The 23,222-nt window shown below is 44.2% G+C and overlaps 2 protein-coding genes across 2 annotated transcripts; both read right to left on the bottom strand.

Moving 5' to 3' along the window:
* Nucleotides 1-1,882: 1,882 nt before the first annotated feature.
* On the bottom strand, nucleotides 1,883-3,669 carry LOC123191629 (WAT1-related protein At5g64700). The gene is made up of 3 exons (XM_044604295.1): nucleotides 3,397-3,669; nucleotides 3,171-3,233; nucleotides 1,883-3,071 (listed from the first exon to the last, which is right to left on the bottom strand). Exons 1-3 carry the CDS (start codon nucleotides 3,576-3,578, stop codon nucleotides 2,159-2,161), a joined length of 1,158 nt encoding a protein of 385 aa, XP_044460230.1. The 5' UTR covers nucleotides 3,579-3,669; the 3' UTR covers nucleotides 1,883-2,158.
* An 11,698-nt stretch (nucleotides 3,670-15,367) lies between these two features.
* LOC123191618 (serine/threonine-protein phosphatase PP1) lies at nucleotides 15,368-19,752 on the bottom strand. The gene is made up of 4 exons (XM_044604285.1): nucleotides 19,432-19,752; nucleotides 17,096-17,655; nucleotides 16,808-16,999; nucleotides 15,368-15,789 (listed from the first exon to the last, which is right to left on the bottom strand). The coding sequence occupies exons 1-4, from the start codon at nucleotides 19,631-19,633 to the stop codon at nucleotides 15,766-15,768; spliced, it is 978 nt and encodes a 325-aa protein (XP_044460220.1). The 5' UTR covers nucleotides 19,634-19,752; the 3' UTR covers nucleotides 15,368-15,765.
* Between the last annotated feature and the right edge of the window lie 3,470 nt (nucleotides 19,753-23,222).

The raw sequence follows: 23,222 nt of genomic DNA, 5'->3' as shown, positions 1-23,222 counted from the left end.
ATATATTATCTTTACCTCCAGCTTATCACCGAGGCAACTAGTCAACTATCGTTTTTATTCTTAATGGCAATAACACGCTTACAAGTTCGTCTCCCTTATTGTCACCTTGGTACTATCTTCTGAAGGTTAAACCCAACGAACACACACAACTCCCTCTTACAAATCATTCTTCTAAACTGGCCAGTGATTAAACTAATAGATCAGAGAGCATACATCTATATATCATGCAAACAAAACCATAAAATATCCATATACAACCTGGTCATAATGTAACAATCCATCACACCGCATCAAAAGTACCAATATTACTCAGATTGATCACAGTAATGTTATGTAGCTCATGTGATCTTTGTACCGAGGAATGGGGGAGAGAAGATGCCACATTGCTACTGTTATGACCCCATAGTCCAAGGAAGGACTACTCATACTTCTTTGATATTTTGAATGCCAAGATCCTCTCTTTCTTGAACCCTACTTTTTAGTGTTCATTTCTTACGCCTCAAGTCTATCCTTTGTGTGAGAGAGATCCACTTGGTTCTTGAGAGTGAATTGTTTAGAGATCTTTTGAGGAGTTCATCCAATCGATCGTGCATTGCGTGTTACTCTTGGAGGGGTTGATAGCCTTCTCAACCACATATTGTGAAGGAATTATGAGTTTTATACATGGCCTAGTGATCGCTTCTTTCATTCTTTGTGCAGGATCAACCCTGGGCGAGGCTTGACATTTGTGGTTGATAAGTCATGGTGGGATAGCCAGATTTGCTCTTCATGTGCCATTTGCGAGCTACACAGTTAAGACCTTTGTGGTTTAGTGCCTTTGTGGTTCGAAATCTTTATCAACGTGAAGTGGGATAGCGTCAACTATCCAAAACACGAAGAAAAAAAACATTGTTGAGACCCTATGTTTGCAGTCTCTCAATTCAACCTCTTACTTACTTGTAGGTTATCTTTCCTTGCTGCCATACTATTTTAGCTTGTTTGTTAAGTGCTTTGAAGGACCTAATAGAAAGTTGCTTAAAATCTACCAACCCTTAAAATTTGGTGTGGATTTTTGGTAGGACCCTTCCCATCTAGTCCTCAAACATTCGATTTTAATACTATGCAAGTGTGTGCTCCCTTCTTTTAAGGCATTTACTGTGGAAGATGATGACTTACTCGCAAAGTGTTTTTTTTTCATATCTTGTAATGCGTCGATCGACATTTATTGGTCAGTAGGTACTCTCGTCGTCTTACCTTGTTAAGTACTACGATGGTTGTGGGCATCTAGAATGCAGAGGTCAGTGCACTCATGATGCTTGCTATTAGCACAATTTTATAAGTAAAATGTTGAGATGGCACGTGTTTTAGGGTGCTTGTGTCGGAAAAAATGTCCACGATCTAGGATGACAAAGTTAAGAGAGGGGGTGCCCTCGAAAGATATGAATAAAAATCATACAAATCCGGCCAGGCCACCACAAATCCTGGGTTTAACTAGACCATAACTTTTCAGTGGTGGAATCAAATGAGTCAAAAAAAATGGTTAGGGGATAAGATAAGCATGAGTGGGGGTATGAAAGGCTCCATTTTGTTGAAAGTGATATATGATCGTGAGTAATCAGGTAGCGGGAGTAATACTTTGAGGAATTAAAATAAAACCTTTTTTACTTTGGAAGTCCTCTTTTAAACTTGTGACAATCATGTGAAGAGAGACCAACATGTACTGAACATGTAGGTGCCAACCGGCCAAGACAGATCAAATTAATCATATATTAATTCTTACCGTAAGTTGTGTCTAAATCGCCAAAAGTTCTGAACATTTTCATATCAGAGTTGCAAATTTCTAAATCGCCAAAAGTTATTTATTTGTAATAAGTCGATCAAATTGCACAATGTGGGCAGCATAAAAACAAAGCTGAATCATCCAGTTAGAAATATGAATTTCCCATGTCATCTTAGAAATAGCCGCTCCCGTTACATACCAGCAATTATCCTCTGCCACTTGCGTTTCAGCCCTTGGATGACGATGGTTCATAAAGTTTCTAGTACTACTCGTGCATTTCCTAGTGCTGTATTATGCATTACATTCAAGAGTCTCTGTCAGACGAAACAGCTCCTCGTGGCCGACCTGCCTGCCTGCAGGATGCATGGCTGCTGTAACTCTGTAGTACGTATTTCCCAGCTACACCTGTGAATCCAGCTTGGTTCTCCTCTCCTCCTCCGGTTTCACCTCGTCGTCATCTTCCTTGTTCATGGCGCCGGTGCGAGCATTGCTACCATCGCATCCTTGTTTCATGGTGGTTGCTGATGCAGGAGCTGCACTAAGCGGGGGCGGCGCCGGCTGCTCCTTGCTCTTCCCCCAGAGCACGCTGTACAGCCCGGCGACCAGGAGCGCCCCACCGAGGACGCTGCCGAGGTGGACGACCTCGCCGAGGAAGAAGGAGGAGCAGAACACGGTGAGCACGAGCCCCACCGGATTAGACATGGCCAGGAACACGGGGCCCCGCCTCTCGATGCACCACGCCTGCAGGTAGAAGGACACCCCCGTGACCACGAACCCGGAGTAGGCGACTGCGACGAGACCCACGTCCAGCCGCAGCGTCCACGCAGCCGACATGTCCTCCCCGCCGCCAGCGGTCACGGCCGCGGCCAGCGCGAGCGACTGCACCGTGCTTAGCAGGCACTGCAGCGCCGTGGCCAGCAGCTTGTTGGGGTACTCCTTGAGGAGGCGCGCCTGGAGGACGATCCAGAGGGACCACGTCACGTTGGCCAGGAGCATCAGGAACGTGCCTTTCATCCACTCCCCCTGCTTCCCGGCGGCCGTGGCGGCGGCGTGCGCGTGGAAGGCGCGGTGGTGGTTGAGGGGGCTGAGCGGCGGCCCGGCGTAGAGGGCGATGACGAGGATGCCGGCCACGCAGAGCGCGACGCCGGCGAGCTTCGCCGTGCCCGAAGCGGCGCGGAGCTTGATGGCTTCGAGGTGGAGGAGGACGGCGAAGAGGAAGGTGATGACGGGGATGGAGTTGCTCGTGGCTGATGCCACCGTCGCCGAGGTGTACTTGAGGCTGATGTTGTGCAGGTTCATGCTCACCGTGTTCCTACGTACGTAACGTACGTGCAATACATGTTACTTTCACACGTATATAGATGATGAAGATGATGAATTCAAAGGGAGGTCAATGGTGCCGTGTTCTTACCCGAGTAGAGCGTACATGAAGATCTTGGTGAACAACCACAGTGACATGGGTGGCGCGTTCCTCCTGCAAGATCATTAACAGTCATGGACCTCACTCATATTAGTTAAGATGGATCAACTAATTTTAATAGGTGTTGGATTGCATCTATGCATATATAGCCACTGATCTTTAGCTTCCTAATCATGACTTGATCAAGCAGTAGGTAAGTAAATGGTCAGTTGATTACCTCTCGAGGAGGATGGCGAGGGGTAGCAAGAGGAGAGTGGCGGCTGCCTGGCGGTAGAAGATGAAGACGAAGGTGTTCATGCCGCCATCGAAGGCCGCCTTGGAGACGACGTACATGCCGGTGTAGATCACCTGGATCACCATGGCAACAACATACGCCTTCTTCCCTGCATCCGTCGCCATGGCTACCTCCTTGTCCTGACTCCTGAGTGGTCGACTCCTGATCGATTGAGAAGTTCTCAGTGGTTGAGTTGAGACTTGAGCGTCACAGGAGAGTGCCTTATATAAAGATCGATGGAGAATGCAAGTATGTTTATGTCTCAAAGGAAAGTAAGTGATTAACTAATAGCTTTTTTCTCTTTTTTCTTTTGGCGATAATGTTAGCCTTTTCTCTATTTCCTTCTGGCGATTTTTTCCCCTCTCTGGCTTGCTCTCGTTCACACATTTTATTTCTTTGGGCAACGAGTAGGAGCAATACTAGCAATATATTTTTTTCCCTTTGGGAAAGTTTTGATGCGGTTTCATAGCACTTTGATCAGTGCTTATAGCTCATTTTGGAAACTAGCCAACTAGCTAGGTAGTGCTTCACTCATCTTGCTTCTGCCAAAAGATAGATGATCACTCGTTGTTGATGAGAACTGTGAGAATATACCGGCTAGTGTGTGTCCTGTATACAAGATTTTCTCCCCATTAGGGGATGTCCTCCAACACCATCCATCATACAATGTCCATTGGGATCTCAACCAAGTGAACAGTGTCTCCTGTTGCAACTATACGTGTTGTTGTTTCTTCAGGCACACATGCATTGAAATAACTCTTTTTTGTGTGTTGAACCAAAAAATATTTTTCAGAAAAAGGTATTAAATACATTCATTCTTTTTATTTTTTAATACATTCATTCTTTTTATTTTTTTAATACATTCATTCTTTTTATTTTTGGGGGGGGGGGAATAAAGAATGAATGCATTTAATACTTTTTTCTGAAAAATATTTTTGGGTTACATTCTTTCTTTTTCTACGTACTTTATTTTGCGAAGAAGCCACCAGATCCACTAGCCAAAGTCAAGCATTACAAAGCAAAGCTAAATAAAATAAGAATTGCATCAAGGTCCTTGGGGTACCAATCGTCTTCTACTTTCAAATGAGCCACTGGTGTCGCTCCACCGCCGGAGTTGGCCTGACTTTGTTGTTCGTGGTCAGGAAGTCGTTGTGGCCTCGGTCCACCCGGAGGAGAAGCCGTCTGCAGAGCAATAAAGGATCCAGTCGCCAACCATGCGTTGACGGTGCTGCCCGAAGCGACCGCCGCCGGCTCAACTCATGTACATCCTCTCTAGCCTCGTCAATGTTGAAGCAAGGCCCGAGCCGGAGAGCAAAACCCAAGATGTTGTTGGGGCTGCCTCAAAGGAGTGCGGGAAGACACCCCACATAGACCCCTCGACCTCACAATCAGATTCTTCAAACTTCATTGCAAATAGACTTGAAACATCTAGATCACTATGTGAGAATAGTATAATTATATTACCATTTAAATATTTTCAATCTATCAACTACGAAATGTTATGGCAGTGATTATAATAATCTTAGTTGTCATACTAGTTATTTTCTATTTTATTATTTGGCTAACTACGCCGTCTTATTTCCATGGCTATTTCCTATAATAGATTATGATTATACAAGACGGTTATAACAACATAGTTTAGCCACCAACTAGTCACGGGGCTTCCCTCATTTTCACCCCTAACCCTAAGCGGCTAGGGCAAACTTTTCCCTTCGGAGTTCATTGGCAAGCCCGTGGATTTGCCTCCCCTCTGCCAAACACGTACGCTCTGGCGGCCGATAGTGCAGAGAATTCAGGTGCCTCCACTCCAGTTAGTAGTTTAGGTTAAGGCCTCCTTTGGTTTAGAGGAATTTCATAGAAATTTTAGAGGATATGATTCTTTTAGGATTTTTTTTTCTTTGAAGCCCTTTGGTTCATAGGAATAGATTCCTATTCCTACATAGGATTGGTTTCTATCCTCCACATTTCATAGGAAAATAAAAATGAGCCTAGACTCAATGGAAAAATTCCTTTGGTGTCAACCAAATGACATCTCGTTTCCTATTCCTACTCATAGGATTTGAGATACATGTCATCTCATTTTCTACAAAATTCCTATTCCTATGATAATCCTATCCTATGAACCAAAAGAGGCCTAAGGATTTTTGGTCCTCGTAGGTGTTGTGCTCGGGCGGATGTCGGCGCTTCTTCTTTGAGTTTGTCTTTCGGAATTCAATCATCCTCGAGTTCGTCTGTTTGGACGTAATCAATGGTGCTCCAACATAGATTCATGCCTTCTTCTTGGGGTGGTGAGGTTAGCATTCTCGTCATGTGACAAGATTTGGTGTCAGGTGCTTCAACTCTATGCAAGAGTTCAATCGCGACGACTGTGGCTCCAAGGCGTTGGTACTTAGGAACACATGCACGAAGACTTCCTGGTTGTTTTGACAAGGTCGAGCCTGCTTTAGTAGAGGAGCGGCGACAGTGGCGCGGCGGTGGCTACTTCTGACGGTAGTAGTGGTTGTTCGGTGGTATCGGAATCTCGATGTAATTTTTATTACGTTTGGGATGCTTTGTATTTCTGGTGAATTTTCATAATATACTTTATCCTTTCCACACACAAAATAAAACCCATAGTTTAGCAACCGCAAAATGAGCCGGAATCTCAAGCTGATCAAACAAAATGGAACACCCTAACTTACTTTGGATAATTATAATTAAGATTGCCTTTGTTCCCACCCCAGGCCATGCTTCTTTTTCTATCTTTTTCAATGAAAGAAAATCAGGCAATGTGCCTGTTGGAGACCACGGAGCCTGATCCTCATTTTTTTAACCAACATGCAAATCAAGCATTAACAAGGACTCATCAACTGCAAATATTTAGGCAAACATTTTACAGAACATCTAGCTTTTAATTAGTTGTTCTCTACAATGAAAATTATTTAGTTGTTGAATCATAGTAGAGAAATTTCACTCGAGGCATGCATATATATTTAGGGATGATCTCTAGCATTTTTTTTCTTCTAAATGTCATATTGCGTTAATTAATCTGAGAACTAAGTCGATCAAAGTGGAGCACCTTGCATATAACAGCACCAGTAGACCAGAGAGACCGAGCGCACCAAGCACGATGAATTCATGTCATCTTTTGCAAATTGCAATACTAGCTAGCTAGGTATGCACAAAGCATATTACCACTTATTCATTTGTTAGATTCTCTGACATAAATTATATATATTTCTTCATTTCTTGGCCTCCAACGATATCTTTGGTCCATATCTTTGGAAATGACATGCATGACTGTCAATTCGATTCTCTCTTTCTTGTAGTCTTTCTGTCGTGCTTGTTTTAATCTAAGTACATGTGGTCACTACCTTTTGTTTTCTCAAGAAATCAGTGGTAGTTATGCATTGTAAGGAACTGACACATATAAAATTTTCTATGCTCCAACAAAAAGATAATGATAATATTTCTCTTTGCTTATATTCTTTCCCATTCAGGTGAAAAGATGATTCTTATTTTGTGGCAAAGGGCGAAAAGATGAAATTAAGGAATAGACTACTCTTATTTTGCGAGGACTGGACAAAAGGATAGAATTAACGAGTAAGACTTGGCAAAGTTACTCTGCACATTTAGCAAGAATGATTTTTCTTCAAGACTTGGATTTTCTTTGAAGGAAAAGTAACTTGAAATGATGGTGTATTTTTTTGTGGTCGTGGGGGGGTGTATTTTTTTGTGGGAAAAATGACGGTGTTAGAGCATCTACAGCCGGGCGCCCCAAACCCGTCTCATACGTCCGGGCGAGCCGACCGGCAACGTTTTTGTGACCCAAATGGCCCCCTCAAACGGGCCTCAAACGCCCAGGATGACCGGTAACCCTCATATACAGCCAAAATTTGGGGCGGATATGGGGACGTCCGGGCACGTCCGCCACGAAGGACTGACGAAGGGGTCTCACGTGGACTCTCCCGGAAACCCAGTGGTCCGATGGACGCCTCCTTTGTCACTGCGGTGTGAACGCCGTGTGGCGTCGTTCCGGCTCGCCACCCAAGAGCAAATCGACCTATTTAAGCCGGCCGGAGTCGTGCAACCCTAGTCCATCCACCTTCCCCCTCTCCGCGCCACCAGTCCGAGCCCATCTCCACCTCCTCCCTCTCCCGCTCTGGTGCTCTGCCCATGCTCTGGTGCTCCTCCATGGTCCGGAGTAAGATCACCTACTACGCAATGCTCACGCCGGAGTGCTGCGCCGAGATGCAGCAGGAGATCCGGGCGAGACAAGACGCCCGCGCAGCCCGCATCGCTGCCGGGCTGCCTCCGGACTCGCCGGAGCCGGAGGAGGGGGAGGAGGAGGAGGAGCGATCGGGGGGAAGAGGATGAGGATGAGCTAGCGCCCATGGAGGTGGAGGAGTCGGAGGAGCCGGAGCAACAGTTGTCGGGCTTCAACATGGAGCAGGCAGAGGCAGAGTTCACCGTCGCCCGGTCCGACAAGATGGCGGAGCAGCAGGCCATGCTGGAGTCCATCCAGGATGAGGCCTATTGGAGGCCAACTGGGCGTTCCTCCGGCGGGAGCAGGCGGAGTCCGACGCGCCCTTCGCCGAACTCGACGCGAAGATATAGGCAGAGGAGGCCGGAGCGGAGTAGCCGAAGGCGCCGGACGAGCCAGAGCTGCAGCTGCCGCCAATCCTACGGAGTCGGGCACGGAGATTGTCGACATATCCAACGAGTAACTTGATGATCGACGTAGTACGTGGGTTATTTTGTTTGCATGTCTTTATATGGATTTAAGAATCTAGTATGAGATGTCCGGATGCAATAAGTAAAATTTGGGGCATGCCCGGTCACTACCTGGCCATGGACGTTTGAGGGACCATATTTGATATATACGGATGTAGATGCTCTTATCATACTACAAAACCAGCAAATTTACTTTCGGCATACTTGTCCTGCGATTACTTGATTGTCACAGCACGCCTGGACTAATTCACTCATGGAAGATTTTAGTCCATCATAGAAAGGTACCTTAGTTCTGGTTAAATAGAATTGTAGCTGTCACGTCTGAAATGTACCTGACAATTAGGTCGTCTTTGAGTTCGATCTGACACTACTACAACTAAACCTTTTCTGTTAGAAGGATCGGTAATGCATGTGCGAAGTTTGGAACACAGCAGTCACATTACCTGCTGCCGATTGTTTCCTCGATCGAGCTTCACTATACGCACGCTATTATATGTACTCTCCCACAGCGAAAGCTCGCCAAACAAAGATGTCACTTCAAACTGTATCGTTTGTTTTCTATGCAGAACTGCAGCCAAAAGATGAGATAAAAGAAGTAGTACCACAGCAGTTGACACTGAACAGTTTATATATGCTGCATGAAAATCAGCTAGAGCATTCGCTGCCACTAGTTAATAAAATTCCTATTTGAGGCGGGCCTAGATTAGATACACGTGACCGGTTTTCCACCCGCCGCGCTTATAGGTAATTAGTACCTTCTTTCAGTGGTGGACATAAACCCGTCTCAGATTGTGACCTTTCTACCCTGGCAGGTTTCTGCAACCGACCCAGTCTCATATCGATATCTTTCTAATAATACACTAAGTGGGTTCTTCCATGGTGTCTTCTGTCTGGTGGCCCCCTCTCTGAATGTGTTGCAGAGCAAACCCTGCTCTTTGATGCCATATCGCATTCACACATATAGCAACAATTGACATCAAAGTGCTTCAGACACAGCACGACTAACCAATCCATTCACATCATGCACATGGATACAAGTAAAAATTCATCCATATCCATCCCATACATCATATATATAACCAACAAGTTAGTACAATATTCGGTTCATCCATATGTCATGCATATACATCAATTCACCTATATGACAATTAAACTGATTGTGGTGTCATAAGGAAAGAAGATAAAGTCGTTACCTTCTTGGTTGCATCTTCACCTTCGCAACTAGGTGACATTGATAAAATAAAGCTTAACAATGAACACTCAATTTAAATGGTCGTAGGCTTGCATATGACACTAACTTGTAATGACCGGCTCTAAAATCGTGACAAATGGACTACATATATATGGCCAGATTACAATCCAAACCAAGGAAAACAAATGAAGCAACCCTGAAATGTTATCCCTTCCCCTCAATGTCTTTGCTGATGCAACAAAGGCATGTGGTGGAAGGAAAACATATATTAGGACTGCATGGTGTATATCTTTGAGTTGGGTTGCGATATTACCATATGTAAATAACTGTTCAAACATTTATAATTGACCAAAAGAAAGTAGCACTTGCATTATTCCTGAATATTCTAGTCACAATAATGACTGCCTATATATGACCAGATAACAAACCAGGTCAAAGGCAAACATAAAAAAACTATGTAATGTTATCCTTGCACCACAATGGTTTTGTTGTGATGCAACAAAAGTATGCAGTGACCATAACATCAAGGATCACCTGATTTTGTTTTCCTTGAGATGGTATGGAATCTAATCATATGTAAACACTCATCAAATTTTATAGCACTACATAAATTGCATATGCTAGTTTTCTGTTTAGTTATTAGTTTGGTAGAAGAACAGTTTGGACCTAGCATGGTGTTGACATCAATCATATATTAAACATTCAGTCTCCTGGCATCTTTTCAACAAACAATGCCCTCTTAGATGATTGGTCACTTTTACATAATGCACTAAGTGCCCCCATCACACAAACGCATCCGATCTAGAAGAAAATTCATCAAATGAGTAATCATGTCTACCAGTAATTCAAGAGAAGAGACGAAGGACGACGAGATCCATCATTTCCACTGCCCTAGTCGCCTCCGATATTGATCCTCGTCTCGTTAAAATCTTCAAACTTGTCTATTTCGGTACTCGATTTGTCGTGGACTTATATGTGGGCTTTATAACCATTCTTGCATTTTGGAGGTCACTACATGTGCATGTATGCATTGCTTACCCGCAAAAGAAACCACGTGCTTAAATACACGCACGCGTTCATATGATATGGGTCTATCACATAAATCCGTCGAAAAGCCTAAGAAACACAACACACGTGCAGTACGCAGATCCGTAGACCCTATAAAACAAAATATCCTGTGGACAAAGCTTGCTTAGACGTAAAGCTCTTTATCGCTTTATATATGCAAAAAAAAAACTAAATGAAGAAAGTTGAGGTCGGAGCACGCATTATTGTAGCCGTACGTACGCCGTGGATCCAGGATCCATCCATCCTATCAAAGTGTCAATCATGTACTATGTACATGTGTTTGCCGCTGTAGCCATAACGAACAACCGAGCTTATTATTAGTAGCTTTTTTTCGGCCAATTGTCTCACGCGAGACGTGCACCGAAGACGGGAGAAAAAGAAGGAATAATAAAGTGGTGAGCGTGTACGCCCACAGAAAAGCATAAAATCATAAAGCAATGGCGGACGTTTCGGCATACGTACACGCGTATCCACCGTGTAAAAGCGTGCCGACCACGGATCGACATAGCTGGCTAGACCGGCGTACGTGCGGTGCGTTTCATCCAACACGTACGCAGTGCGTGCGGTGATGATCACACGGCTTTAGCTAGCTCTTTAGTCTTTACGTGGATCACATACATACTTGCTCTATGATGTGTGTCGATTGAGAGAGCTACCTAGGCAAGGACCATCGGTCCATACGCAACTAATCAACCAATAATGCATGCCATTGCAGGTGCTAATAATGCTGCACGTTTTGTCTGTGCAAGCATGCATGCATGCACACGTACGATCAGCTACAGCAATATATGAAGCTTTTCTGCTTTTATTTGAACTTATGGTGCTTTTCTACTTACCAGTAGGTGCGTAACCTTTCAAGAGAAAACAGTGGTTGCGTATGTTTTTGAGGTGGACGTACATACTGGCGGGAAACACATGCATGCCACATGCCAGTGCGGTGAATTGCAGCACATGTATCGATAGAGTTAGGCCATCCACAGTTTATGGGTGCGATGAAGATTACTTAGCACGATCGAGCTCATGACCCTGACGCTGACGGGATTCGGGCGGAGCCAGTGGGGATGAGCAGGGGCCTGCCCCCCACCCCCCCACCCACCCCCACGATCAACAATTTTAATAGAAGCAACTAGTAATTATCAACAAGATTTGATCAATATACGTACTCGGTCCCCCCCCTATACTCGAATCTTGACTCCGTTACTGGACGGGAACACACTGCTTCCAACATCAACGACGACAGCGAAGTAGCCCCGGGTCCGGGCCATGAGCAAGCTCTCCGTTACCCCATGCTCGACACGTCCGCCGCACCCCTACATGCCCTTAACAAGATCATGGCAGGGACGAATCCACTGGGGCCGGGGTTCCATGGGTGACATCGTAATCCTTTCTAAAATGCAAAACATCTTGTGCAAATACTTGACAATAGTTCACTGATATTTTTGAAGTCCATCTCAGAATTATTTACTAGAATCATGATGATATATGGACCAAATTATACTTTTTTTTCTGAAACGGAGGCAAAAGATTTGCCTCATAAATTAATTAAGAGGAGAATAGAGTTTGATTGTTTACAACCCCATGATAACACGCCACATGGCAACTATTCACGTCTAAAATGTCCCCTAGTTTCTTAGCTCCCACTGTCACCCAAAGTCTAGCCTAGGTAAGAATGTTGTTGAGTAGGATCGGCGGCGGCGCGCTCTTGTGACGGAAGATGCGTGTGTTCCTCTCGTTTCAGACAGTCCATAAAACTGGCATTGTGAGGGAGGCCATGGCCTTCCTTTTGGGAATACCCAAGCCAGTCCTGTTCGCCCACCATTCCCTGACGGGAGCTTCTAGGTGCCAAGTAGAAGGGTCCATCAAGACTCAGCTTGTTGATGACCAGTCTCGGCAGCCTATTGGTGAAGCGGCACTTGAAGAAAAGGTGAGCCCATGTTTCTTGCCCCCTCCCACAGAGAGGGCAATGACCACAGTTTTGCCACCCACACTTATCCAATCTATCCGCCATTCAAATCCGGTCTTGTAAAGTAAGCCAGGCAAAAAACTTGGCTTTTCGTGGTGCCCAAGCCTTCCACACCATTTGCTCCACGGGAGAGTTAACCATGCCCAAGAATTGCGCTTTATAAGCGGAGGCGGCTGAGTATTGCCCATTAGTCATGTGCTTCCAGATGATGTCGTCCTCAGAGTGCTCTCAAGATTGACGTCATGTAAAAGCACCCAAAGGGTAAAGAATTCCCTTATGTGGTCGACGGATACCACGGTGTCTGGCCTTATCTTTAAAATTCAAGCATTGTCCTTAATAGCTTCCCGCACCTTTCAGTTTTTTCTCGAGGATGCCTCATAAATGAGTGGTGCAATCTCCTTGGGTTTGCGCCCTAGCAACCATGGGGAGTCCCAGAATGGCGTTCTAGCCCCATTCCCCATAATGATGGTGGTGGAGGCGTAGAAGAAGTCAAGGTCGACCTCGTTGCATGGGTTTTCGGTGCCCACCCACATCTTCCTTGGTTCCTTCCATTCAAACCAAGGACAGTGCAATCTCAGGGCCCGAGCAAATTTGTTAGTGTTCAGCACCCCAAGACCTCCATACTGAATCGGACAGCAAACCATCTCCCAGTTGACCTTACACTTAGCCCTTGTGGTCTTGTCCGAACCGGGCCATAAAAATGCCCGCTCAAGCGTGTTGACATTGTGTAGCGTGCCCGAAGGGACGACAGGCGGTGTGATAAAGTATATCACCTGGGAGGTGGTCACAGACCTGACAAGGGTTGTGCAGCCAATGGTAGTAATGTTTTGGCCCTCCCAAGTAACCAGTTTGTTGGCAACCTTGTCCTCCAAAAATTGTAGGTCCATCTTCTTGAGTTGCCAGATCGAGAGCGGGAGGCCCAGGTATCTCATTGGGAAGGAGGTCCTAGTCGCAGGAAAACTCTACGCGGGAGCAGCGAATGGGCACAACTGAGCTCTTCTGGAAGTTGGTGCAAAGACCGGTCACCTCCCCAAATCCCTTTAGAATTGACGTCAGGTTGCCAACATCTCTCTTGATAGGGGCCATAAACATGGCCGCATCATCCGCGCAGAGGGATGTTCTCACCATGGCCCTCCTACCACGAATCTTGTGGAAGAGCCCTTCCGTGTTGCGAGCTCCAGAATCTGTTGTAGGAGGGTCGATTGCAAGCACAAAGAGGAGAGGCGAAAGTGGTTCACCTTGGCGGAGGCCCTGGTCATGTATGATCGTCGGCCCAGCCACCCCATTCAAAAGGATCCGGGAGGAGGAAGTGTAGAGAAGTGCGGCGATCCAATTCCGAACCTTGCTTGGGAACCCCTTTTGGAGAAGCTCGAGAATAAACTCCCACTTGACCGAATTGAAGGCCTTCCAGATGTCCAACTTGAATAGGAGTGCGGGCGTTTTCCACATGTGCAGCCGTCTCGCAAAATTCCAGACATACATGAAATTATCATGAATACTTCTCCTCTTGATAAAGGCACTCTGGGCGGTGGAAACAAGGACATCCATGTGCGGACTGAGCCGAATGGAGAGTACCTTCGCAATAATCTTAGTGATGGCATGGATGAGGCTAATGGGGCGGTAGTCGGAGACGCCCTCCGCATCCTCCTTCTTGGGCAAAAGGATCACGTTGGCGGAGTTGAGCCAATGAAGGTTTGATGTGTGGAGGGAGTCAAATAGATGAATGACCCTCATGATGTCCACTTTTATAATGTCCCAACATTTATTGAAAACATGCCTGTGAATCCATCCAGCCCGGGTCCCTTGTCGCTAGGCATCTCATCAATGGAATTTCTGACCTCCTCCTCCGTGATGGCCGCCCCCAACTCCTGCAGATCATGCGACACAGTGTTAAGATCATCCCGATTGAAGTCCTTAGTGCTTGTGTCTCCCCTTCCCATGACCTCAGAGAGTGCTCATGAAGGATTTTCTCCTTCGCCTCATGCTCGGTCACCCAACCATGCTCATGCTTTATCTGATGAATGTGGTTCTTTCGTCTTCTCGCATTTATGCGCCGGTGAAAATTTTTGGTGCTTGCGTCTCCCTCCCTCAGGTTGGCCACTCTGGCACATTGCTTCTTCCGGGCCCTCTCAAGAACCGCCAGGCTTACAACTTGTTTCTTTAGTCTAGCACGCAGGTCCAGCTCTTCAAGGGATAATGGCTGATTTTCTTGAGTCATGCCAAGCTGTAGAATGACCAAGAGGGTCGCGTGGTGGTGGATCTTTGCCTTGAAGAACAGCCTCCTGCTCCATTCGGTGAGACGAGTGGTCGTCTTCTTTATTTTATGGAACAACAGCTGATACGGTTCCGAGTGCTCACAATGCTCATTCCAAGCTTTGAGGACGACATCATTGAATCTAGGCATAAAGGCCCAGAAGTTCTCAAACCTGTTCTAGGCCTCCGAGGCCCCCTCTCATCAGCAAGCAAGAGTGGACAGTGGTCGGTCAGCGATGATGAGAGAGCATGCAAGACGTGGTTGTTGAAGGTTGTGTCCCATTCCGCGTTGCAAAAAAACGAATCAAGTTTGCAGAGGGTAGGGTTCCCTTTCTCATTGCTCCAAGTGAATCTTCAATTCTGCAGATGGATTTCTTTAAGTTCGTGAGCTTGTAGGGCATTCCGGAAGCGGGTGATACGACTCCTATTGATGTTTCTGTTATTTTGTCCCTAGCCCGATAGATTTGGTTGAGATCGCCAGACACGTGCCATGCCACACCCGCCGGCGGCTTCTGACTAGCAAGCTCATCAAAGAAAGCGTCTTTGCGCGCATAATCAGTGGGGCTATAGACCGACGTGAGCTTGAAAATGAACTCCGTTTCTCTAATCCGCACCATTGCCGAAATACAGTAGTTGGCGACTTTCACCAAATTTGAGCGATGATGATGAGTACAAAAAATGGAAGAAAAAACAAACAAGGTCATAAGAACCTTGGAGACCTTCCCTCACAGACCACAAGATTGTAGTAGTAGATAAGTACAAGTGTAGAACAAGTTGGCAAGACGTCACCTCACAAACATAGGGCAAATAATAGATGCTCACAAACAGAAGCTATCAACATCCACAGGCAAAAATGTACCACAAAAGTAACTTACAAAAACAGATGCCGCGCAAGCAAGAACAACCAGAATAGGTGGTGCTGTTAAATCCGGCCTAATTCTGTACAGAGAAAACAAGTGCAGAGCCAATGGACATTTACAAATGCTCGGCAACTAAGGGTGGTTAAGCAAGACAATTGGCTGGTGGATGAATATTGCCATGCCCTGGTGGATCCAAACAATAGATCAGATCACCCCCTTCGAGCTGACAATGGTAATATTGAAGGAATTGGATGTTTATCAGATCAGGCACTTCCCCCAATTGCTGGCTGTTAAGGTAAAAAGGAAATATAATCAGTTCTGTTGCCTTCAAATCATACATTTGAGATCCCAAATCTGGTGAAGTACTCCCTCTGTTCACAAATATAAGATATTCTAACTCTTTTTTTTTAATTGGATGTATATAGACACATTTCAGTGTGTTTGTTCACTCATTTCAGTCCGTATGTAGTCTATATTGAAATATCCAAAACATCTTATATTTGTGAATGGAGGGAATAGAACTTATCAGATATTTTATTCAGGATATGTTATCGTAGGTAGAGACTACTGTATTTTGCATCTTGGGTAGTTCACATGTAGTAGCTATTTGATGGTCACAGATCAATTGATTAAGATATGCATATTGGAAGGGTTAATGCAGTCCTGGAGTACTAATCATTCTGATCATTGGGTGTTTGTGGGAATAGCTCAACACTAACCTACTTATCACTTCCATTCTCATCAACTAAACAAACCTACCGAGTAGGTCGCCATGATATCTACTGTGAAGTTTCCCTAGGCCTATGGTTATTCAAGACCTAACTGGTTGGGTAGCTAAAGTGTACTGTAATAGTTGATGGAATCACAGAATGAACACATTGAATAGCCCCTTCTTGATCAAAGATTGAATGAAGGAATATCCTCAATTACATTATCAATTCACTATCGCTCTCTGTGGTAGTGTTATCCACAAATTTTCCTCATGAACATACAGAAGCAACAACGAGATGGCATTAGAATTTAGAATTTTTTTAATGTACCGGCCCACTGTGCAGCTATTGTATGTTCAATAAAAAAGAGCGGATGACTGGATTATGCAAGAATTAACAGAACCAGCAAACCACAGCAGAACTTGTGCATCAGAGGCATTATCATCGAATTTTCTTCCGTTTTGTAAATCATGGTTTCTACTTTTCTATTACTCTAGTCAGTAATGATGATGCAATGATAAAACATTCTATCTCCACAGGCTCAACTTGTAGTACATAGTAGAATATGAATCCAATCTGAAGCTAGTTGATTTACCTTATTTGGGATTTGTCTTTTCACACGCGGTGTGCCTGTTTCATTTGGCTTCAAGATTTGAAATGAGCACATTAGATTTTCATCTATGCTCAACAGAGCACCTACATTATCGAATTCCCCACAATAATTTGGAGCTGAGAAGATTGTGACTAATCTCCGCTGTGCAAAGAACTCGTAACCATCTTCTACCACCTAAGGGCATTCATGGTACATGCAGTTACTGTAAGTAAAGCTCGAGAATAACAATAATCCAGAAAATAACATAAGTTCGACTAAGTGTTCACAAACCTGATGGGCTCGGCAGATAAGATCAAGATCATTTTTTTCCAAAAACTCTATAAGCATATCTGCACCAAACGTACATGAAACACCTCTGTCACTCTCACCCCACCCTTCTCCGTCAGGGCTAGGATCAGACCAAAGCAAATCACACAGGAGACCATAATCAGGAATCTCAGCCGGCCTCTCAATATCCTTTATTTGGTCCAGGTTAGTCAGTTCAGGTGAAAGGCCACCATGCATGCACAGTATCTTGTCGTCAATGAGTGCTGCAATAGGCAGGCAGTTGAAGCAATCAGAGAATATCTTCCACAGTCGAACATTGAACCTCCTCTTGCATTCATCATAGAAACCATAAACTCTGTTGATTTTTGCATCTTCATGGTTCCCCCTTAACAGGAAAACCTTGTCAGGGTACCTTATTTTGTATGCCAGCAGTAAGCATATAGTTTCCAAGCTCTGTTTGCCTCTATCTACGTAGTCTCCGAGGAATACATAGGTTGAGGTTGGAGGATAACCACCCAAATCAAACAACCTTAGAAGATCAACAAACTGACCATGGATATCACCTGAAGGTATCATCATATGAGGTAAGACTAGAGTTTTCTGTGAAGATGTGTAAAATAAATTACAATAATAATGAAAAGAATATTAAGAAGCTCTAAACTTTATGCAGAAAGAAATCTTTATCACACAAACGAGATTAACTCAAAGGGATTGCACTGACAAAGCTCCTTAGCAGATAATCTGTACAATGGTAGAGCTATAAAGGTTGTACATGCCAGTATTCACTATCATGTAATTTTCAAATTTGCTCAAATTTATGCCGGTGGTTGATTGTTGCTAGGATGAAATATGGCAGGTGAATCAAAGATGTCAGGAGATGTAGAGGTTATTAGGTTAACATGTGGAATGATTTGATATACAGGTTGGAGGATGTGTAATTCAGGATGTTATTAGCTCGGGACTAGAGAAAATAATAATGAGATTTCTACAAGATCCTTCTACAGAAAGTGAGCAGTTACCAGTTACAGAATGGTCAGTGTGTGGTCTGCAAAAACCAAATAAAGAACAAGATTTTTCCACTGGCAAATCTTCGATAATAAACTTCACTTGGATGTTTGGTTGAAAGAGGAACTGCCAAGGGGAGGATTATCGTGTTGTGTCAGGGATCAAAACCATATCGATTTTGTTCGCCCAATTGTTTGTTTCGTCTCAGTCTCAGGAAGATTTCACTGTTTGATGGCTTGGGGAGGGAGGATTGTACACAGACAAATTGATGGTTATTTATCCTTCAGGCTGTGGCCTGTGGGCTACATGCTAGGCATTATGGGAAGTTTGAAATGAAATGAATTGATGGTAGGGTTTCGGGCAGTATACAGACCATTTGTATAAAATTCTGGGTATTATGCAGCATCCAGAAGCCCTGCTAGGGTGGAGGAGAGTGAAGAAGGCAATTGACATATTGAAGGTGAAGAGAAGTCTTCTGCAAACCTGTTGCCAAGTTTATTATGATATATTGCAGCCCAGGGTTCACAATTTGCCTACCCTTTTTGTGTTATTTTACTTTGAAAATTTGGTAGGGTTGTTATGCATGATGTTACTTTGTGCTTCCTGACACCAGAGGGACGTACGGACTACAATACCATACCGACCAAACCCAGTGTAGAACCAACAACAGCACTATTGGTCACAATGTCACCAGCTCATGCAAACAAATTTAATGGACAATGAGCAGCAACTTGACCATCCACCACAGCTCCCAATATGGCCAACAATCCCACCTCAGCTCAGTAACCAAGCAACTCCATCATGAATTCACATGTTAAAAAATGAGCAAAACAAATGGCGCCAGCAGCCAAAGTGAGAGTACCCTAATGATGCAAGCGGGCTGCGGGCAGGGCAACCCGCGAAGCACGTTCATAAGTAATACACAAAATCAACTTATTGTAATTTCTCCTTTGACATTCACATAAGGTTGACTTTTAATGTACTTATATGCGGGCTTTCACGGTTATCACTTATCACTTGCATCCCTAGGAGTACCTACGACTAAGCATTAATGGTTAAGGCCTAGGAAGCTCAAATCAGGCATTATCATCATAGTACAAAGAGATCATCATCCCTTGTAAGGGCACCCATCCTTTTCTTATCCCTAAATTCCACCAGACGCCACCAAGGTGTACCAAATCCCTTCATGATTCACAGATTCTCCACATCGCCTAAAAATTTACCAACAAACCTATTCGTTCTATGAAAGAAACACCATCAAAATCAAAACTACATATACTAGTAATTTGGAAAGGAGCAAAAACAAAGCTAGAAACGATTTGTTTAATAATCACCGCAGATCTTGACGGGGGCCTGGATGCGGAGGAGGTTGGGCTGGGACAGGAAAACCCGCTTGGCGTCGACGCAGAGCTGCCGGATCTCCGCCTCGGACAGCTGCACCTGCCGCCCGCCGCGGCCGCCCTCGACCAATCGCCGCACCACCTCGTCCAGCGCCGCGCCCTCCATGGCCCCCATGGAGGCCCGTGTCATCATCATCTTCCCTCCTTCTTCTCCCGCGGCCGCGTCCCTCTCTCTCTCTCCGGCGACGGCGAGGGGCGGGGGAGAGAGAGGAAGGGTGGGGGGATTGGAAATGGGATGGCCTGGGAATAGTTGCGTTTGTGACGACCACGAGCTTAATTAATCGTTTCGGGTGTTCAAAGACGCGTGAACACGCATCCGCCGTTGGTTTGTAGATGGACGGCCCGTGGAACATGTCTCGGTCTTCCTCCTGTTGCTGCTCTTTCGTCGTTTTGCTGTTGCCCTCGTCGGTCATGGAATTGGATTATTATTTTATTCTATTTTAATCTTCCATCATACAATGAACACAAGAAACAATACTCCCTCGGTCATACTCCCTCCGTTTCAAAATAGATGACTCAACTATGTACCAATTTTAGAACAGAGGGAGTATATTGTAAGACGTTTTCTGATACTATATTATTGAACGGAGGAGTAAAAATTACATCAAGATTCATAGACTATCTAGTGATGATTACAAGCACTGAAACTAGTTGAAGGCGTGCCGCCGTCATTGTCCCTCCCTCACTGGAGTCGGGCAAAACTTATTGTAATTGACATCGGAAAGTCCTCATAAAAAGCCCCCATAAAACCAGCGCATCAGAACAGCACCCGCCGCCGATGAAAAGTAGTGGAAAGATCACACGAATGTAGATGAACGATGAACAGATCCGAGCAAATTCATCAAAGATAGATCCGTTGAAGATACACCTTTGCACGCCCACGAAGGATGCTAAATGTACCACCGAAACGGGGACTAAATGGGAGAATCTTATTTCATCATTGGGGGTCACCGCCATCTCGCCTTTCTGAACGCAAACCCTAACAAAACTCAAAAACACATCTAAAAACTGAACCCTCCCACCGACAAGGGTTGGGATCCACAGCGCCCCATAGCCCTAAGATTACCGGAGACGAGGTGAACCAACGACGGTGCTGGCGAGAGGCAAAGGAACCCTACTTTTTTAGGGGCGGAGGCGGTTGTGTCTTTTGTTAAGCGACAAAATATTGTTCACTCTCTATTACTTTGCATTCTCAAGATATTAGAGCATCTACAATCAGGATTGTCGAATCTAGAACCATGTATGTTCGTTGGCGCGTCTACTCGTACTGACTATGTAGAGAACATTTCGCTGACACCACAATCACAATCCATAGTAATCGCACATCCAACATAGATATAGTTCATAAAAAAGGGCTGCCCGAGTTCATACTAAACTAAACTATTAGATAAAACAAGTAATTAAACATATGGAGGATGACCGGAGTTCACCATTTTCTCGTAGGTCGCTTCCCCTTGGGGTCTCGGAAACGACGGTTGTCCTTGGCCTAGGCGTTGGCGACTGGTTTTTCTTTTGGTTTTTCATTTTTTTTGTTTCTTCATGTTGTTTTTTATTTTCCATTTATTTTTATTTTCCTTTTTCTTTTTCATTTTGTGAACACCTTTCAAATATGTGAACATTTTCTAAATCATCAAAATTTTAAAAAATCATGAATAATTTTTCACAAATTAATATTTTGAAAATATTGAACATTCTTTAAATTCGCGAACATTTTTATAAGTCAATATTTTTTTGGAATCATGGACATTTTTCAAAATCGCTAACATTTTATGAATTGGTGAACATTTTTAAAAATTCATGACCATTTTCCACATTCATGAACAATTTTTTTCGAACTCACAAACATATTTTGAATTTGAGAAGAAAATTATATTCATGAATATTTTGAAATTTTATGTTGTCCCTTTGCCTCGGGACCTATATTTCGCATAAAGTGAGATGGTAGCTCCCCTCGCCCGAATCATCTATGCAGCGTGCAGCCTATGGACTGGCCCAATAGCGTGTTGCTCGGTCGGTTGGTCGTCTGTCTATTGGCTGATGTGTTTGTTCATTGTTTTCTTTATATTTTTGTTTGTCTTATTTCTTCATTGGTTTCCCATAATTTTCTTTTTTTTCATCGTTATACCTTGGTTTTTTGTGTTTACTTTGTTTTCCTTTGGTTACTTTTTATTTCTTTCTTGGTTTTCATCTGGGTTTCTTTCTCGTTTTATTCATTTTTATTTGTTTCTTTCATGGTTTCATCGCTTTTCTTTATTTCTTTTTGAGTTTTCAATGTTTTCTATTTTATTGCACTTGTTTTCATTCTACATTTTTTGTATACATCAAGAACATTTTCTAATACGTGTTTTACATTTTTAAAATACATGACTAATATTTTTTTCAGATAAATGTTTCGATATCTATTGTTTACACATTTGGAAGTGCAAACAAAAGTAAAAAAGGAAAGCAAAAGCCAAAACAAAATAACTTGAAAAAGAAAGAAAAAACGAGTTTGCGGCCTCCTGCAAGTTGGGTCGGCCCAGTATGGCGCTTCCTCAGGCGAAGCTAGCATCCAAGTCCGTCGATAGAGACCCCTTGTAGAGGTCACTTCAACTTTCTCACAACTTGGTACCTTTTCCATATTTTTCATAGATTCGTTTTTTTAATATCTCTTGAATTGTGCGTTCAAATCCTGAATCATTTTCATAGTTGTATTTCTTGCGTCAAGATCTTCAGAACTACATCATGTATTAACAGGTTTTAGAAAATTTGTTTTCGAGTAAAAACACGGAAAGAAAACCCGGAGCCGGAAGCATGTTCTTTCTTTCTGTTAAAATAAATTCAAGGCATATCATTGATCATCCGAAGACCAAGCAATCACATAAGCATGACACCGAGATTTGTTAACGAGGTTCACCGATATGGCTACATCCTCGGGAGCTGACTATGGGCGTTCTTCCCCATGACACTGCTATAATACCGCATCTGGTCGCCCTGGACACCGGCACATGCCGCCGGCTTCCCCTGCGTTCCGGTGCTATTATGTTGGCATAGGTTACACCGTGTGTTTACCCCCACTATATATGAGAGGCCTAGGATACAAGTGTCCTACTAGGACACGACTCCATATCCTATCTAAAAACACAATACAACTACAAGTCCAACTGTAACCTATCTCGTACACAATATTCGACACAATTTTAACAAACTCCACCTTGACGAATATTCTTCACCACCTTGAATTCGTCAATGCGTCAGACTTCCATATACATTGGACTTGAGCTTATCCCATGAGCATCGCTGCTACTCTAAAGACTCCATGTGACTCCACCTGCAACTTGTAGTCCCTTCTTTTCTTAACCATAGTCAACACTCGAGCAAAATTAAGTTTCTTGTCACTCTAGTTTGTGCTCCCAACTTTCAGAGTATCAGTCCAACGCCATCACACATTGATCACTGACATGCGTGAAAGTGAACAACTCACATATTAGGTGTCACACATAAGAGTTACCTAAACTCAACATCACCGCTCTTCCTTGTCCGTCTGTCTGAAACTTGAAGTAATTTCACCGTTGCTTGTAGTCATCCCGAGTCAAATTTGCAGTTGTCTCACCACATGTATGACCACTAGAGCCCTGGCTCGCCTTCATGTCCCGTGCGTACCGCACGCCTCGCCGCTATTACCGCGTCGAGCCTCCGTTGTCCTGGTCAAGTCTCAAGGGTCGCGAACCCACACCACTCAACCT

Source organism: Triticum aestivum, chromosome 1A (assembly GCF_018294505.1).
Source record: "Triticum aestivum cultivar Chinese Spring chromosome 1A, IWGSC CS RefSeq v2.1, whole genome shotgun sequence".
In the NCBI taxonomy this organism is placed as follows: domain Eukaryota; kingdom Viridiplantae; phylum Streptophyta; class Magnoliopsida; order Poales; family Poaceae; genus Triticum; species Triticum aestivum.
The sequence above is the reverse complement of the archived record's forward strand: the minus strand, read 5'-3'. Positions and strand labels throughout refer to the sequence as shown.

Bases quoted from the DNA above. Each gene is read 5' to 3' on its own strand.
- LOC123191629 (XM_044604295.1), bottom strand. From the start codon at position 3,578: ATGGCGACGGATGCAGGGAAGAAGGCGTATGTTGTTGCCATGGTGATC. The intron at 3,234-3,396 runs GTAATCAACTGA...ATGATCTTGCAG, and splicing joins CTCGCCATCCTCCTCGAGAG to GAGGAACGCGCCACCCATGT. The intron at 3,072-3,170 runs GTAAGAACACGG...TTACGTACGTAG, and splicing joins TTCATGTACGCTCTACTCGG to GAACACGGTGAGCATGAACC.
- LOC123191618 (XM_044604285.1), bottom strand. From the start codon at position 19,633: ATGATGATGACACGGGCCTCCATGGGGGCCATGGAGGGCGCGGCGCTG. The intron at 17,656-19,431 runs GTGATTATTAAA...TGATACCTTCAG, and splicing joins GGCCCCCGTCAAGATCTGCG to GTGATATCCATGGTCAGTTT. The intron at 15,790-16,807 runs GTAAATCAACTA...TTACCTTAACAG, and splicing joins AAAGACAAATCCCAAATAAG to CCAGCAATTGGGGGAAGTGC.